The 7,894-nt window shown below is 48.3% G+C and overlaps 1 protein-coding gene and 1 long non-coding RNA gene across 3 annotated transcripts in view; one reads left to right on the plus strand and one right to left on the minus strand.

The window, feature by feature from the left end:
* The first annotated feature begins 324 nt into the window (after nt 1-324).
* LOC103724394 lies at nt 325-6,114 on the plus strand. Of its 2 annotated transcripts, XR_606845.1 has the most exons (4): nt 325-536; nt 971-1,127; nt 3,611-3,761; nt 3,900-6,114. It is a non-coding gene; the product is annotated as an uncharacterized LOC103724394 (long non-coding RNA). The 2 variants fall into 2 exon arrangements; XR_606829.1 differs by lacking the exon at nt 325-536 and having other exon boundaries at nt 897-1,127.
* A 106-nt stretch (nt 6,115-6,220) lies between these two features.
* LOC115067356 (transmembrane protein 271) overlaps nt 6,221-7,894 on the minus strand; it is a 2,371-nt gene continuing 697 nt past the window's right edge. The window contains exon 2 of the mRNA XM_029555097.1: nt 6,221-7,894. This exon is cut by the window's right edge and continues 8 nt beyond it. Within this exon, the coding sequence (XP_029410957.1) occupies nt 7,224-7,894 (671 nt within the window). The 3' untranslated portion in view covers nt 6,221-7,223.

Genomic DNA, 7,894 nt, shown 5'->3' on the forward strand with positions numbered 1-7,894 from the left:
GACGTCCTCCAAGTCTCATCTTCCCCCTTGTAAAGTGGCTGTTTTCAAGATAAAGACCTGCTCACAGTCATGCCCTGCCCCCCCATGTATACCCTGAAGACCAATTAGCCCTAATGACCTGATACAAGACCCACAGTTAGATCCCACTGGCTCTTGCAGTATCCTCCCCTTCATCCCTTCATCATGTAATAAGCACCAAAGGATGAGCTTTGAGGAAAGAAAGGGGATGGAAGAGAGGGTGGGAGTGCAAGAGCACTGAGCTTGGTGCCACCCTGCAGCAGTGTGAGTGGGTGGCTGCACAGTGGCAGCTTCAGTGTGGGAGAGACTAAGTCACGCATTTTAGGAAAGAATAACCTATTACGCTTTAAAAAGCAGGAGGGGCTGGATGGGCAGGCCCCCGCAGACCCTCCTCGAGGGTAGTTCCTTTTCCCACAGAGAGACTGGGGGTTGCAGACATGGGACGTGGTACCACAAAAGGGAAATTGAGGATGTGAAAATTTGAAGATGACCTCCAGCTGGGCAGACAGGGAATAAAGGTAAGCAGGAGGGAAACACTCCCAAGGTCCTAAGAAGAGCAGGTTGGGGGCAGGAGTGTGTGGAGGTACTGCAGAAAGCAGGCAACAAGCCCAAGGAATTCAGGCATCACCACCATGTTTTCCAGAGATGCTCTGAGGTCCCAGGCCTAAAGCCACTGGTGAGTCTCTCATCTAGACTGGAAACCCCTTAAAGGCCATATAGGGTGGCCCCTCTGAAGAGGGGAGTGATAAATACCAAAGCTACTGAGATGAAAAATTATTCAGTTATCTGTGGTTGTCTGAAAAAAATCTGCAAAAAAGTCAAATGTAATTAATTTTCAGAAAGCTTTTCCCCTTCTGCAATTACTTTTTAATGCTCCGTCTTTTTCTTTTGAAGTGTTTAGCATGTCTTTTCAGGTCCATGGCTTACTGTGTGTTTGGCCTTGTTGCTCAAGGGTGGGACAGTTTCCTTCCTGTATATACCTGAGACCTCAGAGCTGTTCTACTGCTGGAGGGAAAGAATATGGAGGTACTTGGCCAGGTTCTACAGAAATGGGAGCAGACATACATCTCCTATGCTGACCTTGTGTTCCCACATCAACACTGCACATGGTAAGTATTTCATGAGTGCTCTCCATGAAATAATACAAGTGGATGCTACAGGCAACAAAATATCCAAGTTCGGTAAGCATTTGAGAGTTTCAGAAAGCCCATGCTTTGTCACTATTGGTCCACTGGCCTCACCCATTCCTCCAACCAACACCTGCATCCTATTGTGTGGATCCTACCATATGTATTCTACCATCTGTCTCCTATTAAGAACACTCTAGATACATTGCCACTTCTGCCCATACAGAATAGAGGAGAGGGGCTGGAGAGACGGCTCAGTGGTTAAGAACACTGGTTGTTCTTGCAGAAGACCTTGGTTCATCTCCCAGCACCCACATGACAGCTAAGAACTATCCATAGCTCCAGTTCCAGGGGATCCGACGGCCTCTTCTGTCCTCCACAGGCATTGCACGACATGGGTGCTCTCATCTACATGCAGGCAATACACCCATACACATAAAATAAAAATAATTTTTAAAAAAAGAGTAGAGGAGACCAGGCCTGCCCAACAGGTTCAGGACTGACCGAGTACCAGCCTAGAGGTTCAGCCATTTCTACCTATCAGGGAGTAACTGCTGCAGCCACTACAGGCTGACAACTTCTCAGGAGGCACTGTTAGGCTGTACTACGAGCAAGATGTTCATGTTTCCCAGATGAAGAGTAGGAAAGGGTACTCTGATCTGAGGGCATAGTAAGGAAAGTACTGGATATAGATATCTTGCCACAGGCTCTAGGAACTAGACTAAGGTGAATGAAGAAAGGAACCCCAGCAAGGCTGGTCACAGTGGTCTTTCCGTAACAGGTGGACACATGATAAAGGTCTTATTACTGCATCCTTGAGGTATGCTGGGGTCTTTCAGTTTCTCTGCCTTCTTGCCTGTACACCAGATGCCAACAACATCAGGGCCTCAAGAGGGTTACAGTGTAAATGGCATAAAGCACCAAGAGCAATGGATTTGTCCACCGCTGCTTATCACTGCTGCAATTAACATTTCATTTCCAAGACCCTTCCTTCCTCCTCCCTGCATGCTTGCTCTCACCTAGGTAGTTTTCCCTCCTCCCCAATCCATGTCCCTAACAGAGAAAGACAAAATGGACCCCTTAAAATGCCACTGAGGCTCAGTCTCACCCTCAGCATCAATCTCCCATCCCTATCCATTTGTCAATCTCATCCCTTAGCCCCATAGTGCTGTGCTTCCTCTTTGACCTCTGATGTCCACACTTGATTGTAGACCCTTCCTCCATAAGACCCTTACTCCCCATATATACTCCAGGCCTTCATTTGCTAGGAACATCACTGTAGCTCCTCACATCTATTAACTCACTGGATGCCCCATTAGAAGTTCACATTGGCTCTTCCCCAGCCCTGGGCCAACCATAGTGAAGGAGTTTCTTTCCTTCTGGAATGTTTCTGGTCAAGACAGCATGACCTGACCTATGTTTCAGGAAAATGTTGCGTCAAGAATGGAGATAAAGAAAGAGAACAGCAGGTTACTTAGAAACCACTTCAAAGGGAAAAACCAAACCTGTGTAGGGCCCTAGCAAGTGCCACAGAAGTGCTACAGGCATTGCATGAGACCTAGAGGATGGGAGGAGAGGCAGGAGTCCTGAAAAGCAGGAGACCCGCCTGTACTGCTCACTATAGGAGGGACCAATGAAGGGCCCAGAAGACCCTGTAGCTTTCTGCCTCTCTCTCTGGCTCCCCTCAGCACAGCTGGCCATAAACTGGAAGGTGGCCAGAAAAGCATAAATTCTGTGGTGTATACTATGTTTTGGTTTGGTTTGGTTTGGTTTTTTGGTCTTTTTGAGACAGAGTCTCCCTGTATCACCAACTGGCCTGGAACTCACTATGTAGACCAGGCTGGCCTTGAACCCCCAGAGACCCGCCTGCTTCTGCCTCCCAAGTGCTGGGATTAAAGACGTGTGCCACCACGCCCGGCTGTATACAATGTTTTAAAAGAGATTTTATTTATCTTACAGTGACATTCCTTTGAGGATCAATGACTGATAAAGTGAAATATCACAAGATCAGGAACTCTCTTAGAGAAACCCACAGGTATAAAGTGTAAAGCACAGCAATTAAGAATGCTGTGTTTAACATGTCTGCCTCAGGACCGCCAGGCTTCTGCCATCCCAGGAGCTGCTCAGGAGAATTCAGTTTTGAAAATATAAGGATAATTGCTTTCTGTTTTCCTAAATTATTTTTTCTCCATTTTAGGGTGATTTTTTTCTGTGGGTTAGGCAGAAAATTAAGCTAGGGCATTGGGCCACTAGAAATTAAACATGTTGACTTCAGACTGCAGCAGTACTCTTAGATAAGAAGGTAGAACACAAGTATATATGCCACTAGTGTTTACTTATACATCAGAACTCACTTTTCTTAATGTCTCTGCCAGGTATTACTTTCCTCTAAAATGAGAACTGGGGGACATTGTGGGATGATCCCATCTTCACAAGGAGGTCAGCACTAGAATTGCATTTTGCAGGGTCTGAGCAACACAAACCTGCATGGAACCTGGGGATGCAGCCTAACAGCCTGCCCCTTGCCCAGATCCCAGCACACCCAACAATGGACCCACTAAGCTGCACTGATACTGGTGATGGGTTTTGCTGCCTGCCTGTTCCCACCTAGATGTGGTAAGTAGCTCAGTACCCACAGGTGAACTTAGGGGCTCCTGTGTATTCATCCATGACATAAAACTGCAGCAGTAGGTGCAATGCCAGAGACCTACAGCCAGGCCACAAAGCCCTAAACCATTTGTATTTGTGTTTCAGATGCCCCAGACTTGCTGCTTGGCCTGGCCTTCAAACACCACAAGAAACCACATTATGCATGTACATGCAGGTATGCACATGTGTATGTATACTCATTAATGAGTATGCATACATCTGTACATGTTCTTGCATGCAAAAGTGCACATTTTCTGTTGTGTAGCATGTGTGTACTGGTGTGTATGTGCACACATATGGCCATGTGTCCATCAACGTTTCCTCTTTCACTACTTCAGGACACTAGTCAGTAAAGTGTCAGTCACCAACACTTTGAAATTCACAACCAACCATTTGACTGATTAAATGGTTGTTAAATGATTAATTGTGTGGTTTTGTTTCATGTCACCTGGGGCAGAGCATCCTTCTAAGGCAATGCATGAAAATCCAGGTATCTGTATCCAATGATTCTACAGTAAAACTTGGCTTGTTTGACAGTTTGTCTGCCCAAGTCCATGCACAGTGCCATTGTATCATTTCCTTAAAACTGAGTCCTCAGATCTAAGGACAGTTTCTCTTGCTGAAGAAATAATGCTTTACAAACTCAGCATTTATCTCGTAAAAATGCTAAGATATGTTTGTCTAATTTTGGAATTCTAATAAACTCCTGGCAGGAAATAGAATAAGACCCACTTGAAGAAAGGCCAAGACCTGCCTTGTTTTCCAGGTAACACAAAATATCAGCTTTGAACAACTGCCTTAAAGCTTCAGGAACGTAGAGAAATATGAATGAAAGCTGCTGAATTGGAGTGCAGAGTAGGGTGGTACCAGGAAACTGTCTATTCAGGAGGGATGGTTGGCAGCTCTATGCCAGGTTCCCTGAGAACTGATCTTTATAAGAATCTGACTTTAGCAATAGTGGGATTTTATTTCCTCTATTAACCTTTAAAAATGAAACCTTGCTACTCTACATCTCATATCTGCCTCTGTAAAAGTGAAGCTAACAATATTTGTGGACTTGGGAGTTAGGAACATCAAATCTTGAAACACTTCACCTAGTTTGTTGGGCTTGAGGAAGAGGCTAATTTGCCCATGGTCCCTGCCTGGAACAATGCAGGTTACCCCTGCTGCTCTGGCCAGACAATATGCATAATTTGCCTGCCCTGGCCACTGGTTTTCCCCACCCCAGTCCTCTCTGCAAAATTTCTGTTCCAAGAAATGTCTGAAGCTTTAGAGAGGCCACTGACTTTGATAGAGATTTTGAAAAACTCATGCAGCATCTAAGATTTTGAGTTGTGCGAAATTCATAAGACTAAATGCCTCAGAAAACACAAAGGTCCAAGGAGGATTGACTTGGTACATTTATGCCACCCAGAGGTTCATTCCACATAGGCTGCCTCTGCAAGGAGCCATCCTGTGCTCACCCCCCCCCCCACCAAGCTGGAGACTGGCCTATAACCACCTATGAGGGCTCTGTTCTCAGTTGGGAACACCTGGCAATGTGATATACTTGGATTTTGACAAATAGGAAAAAGTATCTTGAGTCTCTTTCTGCTGTGATTTGTAATATTTCTGCTTAGGTTGATGGTCAACAGACTGCTAACCTGGATCAGGAGGATTGGGCTGAATGACCCAACAGTGGGACCAGTGAGTCAGGCTAAACCCCCTTTCTGAACTTGCCCCAAGAGAACAAAGGCCTGATATAGGTGAGAACCAAGTAAACTAGCCATGAGTAATTGCTTTTCCTCTGGTGGGTTCAGTATAGTCATCAGGACTGAACCTGTTGACTCCTTGATCAGATCCTCAAACTTCAAAGAAATTGGCTAAGCATCAGTAGGCCTAGTTCTTACCGCCACAGACCAACACATGGCTGGTGGCAGGCCTCACCATTCTTCATGGAAATACGGTGGGACTCCTCCTTCTCTAGTGGCCTTGACATAGAGGGCAGCCCAGCCAAGTCCCAGCTGGGACCAGAAGGCCACAATCACTAGGGGTGCAGGGGAGCTCTGGGCAGGACATCTGGGAGCTGAGGAAAGGCCCTATCATGTGGTCTGCAACTGGGAACTGTGCCTTAGCCATTCCCTGGTGGCTTTATCACAGTCAGAACTAGCCTTCCATACACTGAAGACTCTACCCAGGATTTCCATGTCTCCTCTGGCCTGAAGTGCTTGGTACTGGTGTTCATGTAACAGAGAAACCGCTCCCCTCTAGCATAGGCAAGAGGCATATCTTTTGGGCCAGAGCACTGCTCCCAGCTGGTCTGCCAGTGGTACCTACCTGGTACCACTATTCCAGGCACACTGAGATCAGATCATCTTTTTCCAAGACTTCAAGCCTGCCTGGCTCCCAGCCAGCCCACCAAAAGGATGTAGACACACCAGTCGTGGAACTAATTTCATATTGTGTATAAATGGTCACGTGCATATCCTAGTCACTTAAAAGTATATCCTTCACATTCATTAAGGCTATTTAAGTGGTATATATTAAACGAAATGCTATATACTCAAAAATACTAGATTAGTCAGTTAACAGGAAAACTACCCTTACAGAAAAGCTAGGACTGTGATTTTCCAAAATAGGATTAGACTGTTCATATGAATTAACCAAAAATAAAACCTACTGCTTTGCAGTAGAAACCACACAGCCAGTTTCCAAAAATAGAAATGCAGGGGTCTGGCATCAGTGTCTGCAAACACAGCATTCAGCTCAGAGACAGGTTGGACCTAGCTGACCAACTAGCAGAACACAACTGTTCTAACAAAGCATTTGTCCAACCCAATTCAGCCACCACCCCCCATGTTGATTTGAGTATAGACATCCTAATTCCAAGCTGATGAACATTCTCCAATAACTTAGCAACCAGTTTAATAAAGGAACTCACCAATGTCAAATTGCAATAAATTTACCAAACATTTTTCACTGTTTATGGAGAGCTTTACAGTAAGAAAGTGTCGACAGAAGCAGGCACATCCGGGTACAAAGTGTTTCTGTTGGTGGTTTTTCACTTCTGTTCCTACAGCTCCAACTGCTTTGTCTGTTCTCTCAGCCGAGGTCCTCCACTCAAAATCACTTTCACTAGGTGTTCTGTTCTTGCCCCTTTGACCCAGGACCTCTGAAGGCAGTCCCAGGGTCCCAGGGTACAGACTTGCCTAAGAGAAGTGTGATTGGCGATCCCACCCCAAACATTTATTGTAAACTTTAAATGGAGTCCGGATACGAATGACACAGAGAGGAGACACCTCCTCACACAGAAAGGAAAATACCAGAGCGTCCTAAGGTCTCTCAGCCCTCACAGGGCCGCCCCAGAGAGTGCGGAGCCCCGCGCAGGCGCAGCCCCAGCAAAGCGGGACTGGGGCCTTTTCGGGTGTCCCACGTGGGTCAGGTCTGGTCTCAGCAGGCCGGGTTAGGGCCCCAGGGGCTCGATGCCTCGCAGGGCGGCCGGCAGCAATAGGGGTAGGAGGCGTTGAGATCGGGGTCCGAGGGCGAGTACCCTGGCAGCTCCACGGATGGATGTCCGCCGCAGCACACCTCCACCCCCGCCTCATCAAACGCGTGGAAGACGCCCACGTTGATGTAGGACACCGCGTGGTGCGCCGCGAAGCCTGCGCAGTCCCCTGGGGCCGCAAAGTCGGACTCCTCTGGGGACAGGATGGAGGCCTCGCTGGGCCGTGGCTGCAGCCGCCGCCCCCTCTTGCCCCTCCGGCCGCGCCGGGCCCGGGAGGCTAGCGGCTGAGTGCGAAGCCCAGGGCCGCCCCGCGGCCGTGCCAAAGCCCGGCTTGCCCTCCGTCGGCCGCGCCGGCCACGCCGGGCCTGCGAAGACTTGTAGTTCTTGACCAGCAGGAGGCTGAGCAGGCCCAGCAGGCACTCGAGCGAGTTGAAGACGGTGGAGAGCACCAGGCCTCGCTGGTAGTCCTTCAGCTGGCGGCACTTGGCGGACGTGGCGCTGTCCAGGGTGCTGCGGGCGCGCGGCACGGCGGGGCCCGGAGCTGCAGGGCCGGGGGCTGGGCCGGGGGCGGCGGCCGGTGCGCGCGGGGGCAGACAGTAGTGGGAGTACTTGCGTT

Source organism: Nannospalax galili, unplaced genomic scaffold, assembly GCF_000622305.1.
Source record: "Nannospalax galili isolate Female #2095 unplaced genomic scaffold, S.galili_v1.0 scaffold1630, whole genome shotgun sequence".
Taxonomy (NCBI): domain Eukaryota; kingdom Metazoa; phylum Chordata; class Mammalia; order Rodentia; family Spalacidae; genus Nannospalax; species Nannospalax galili.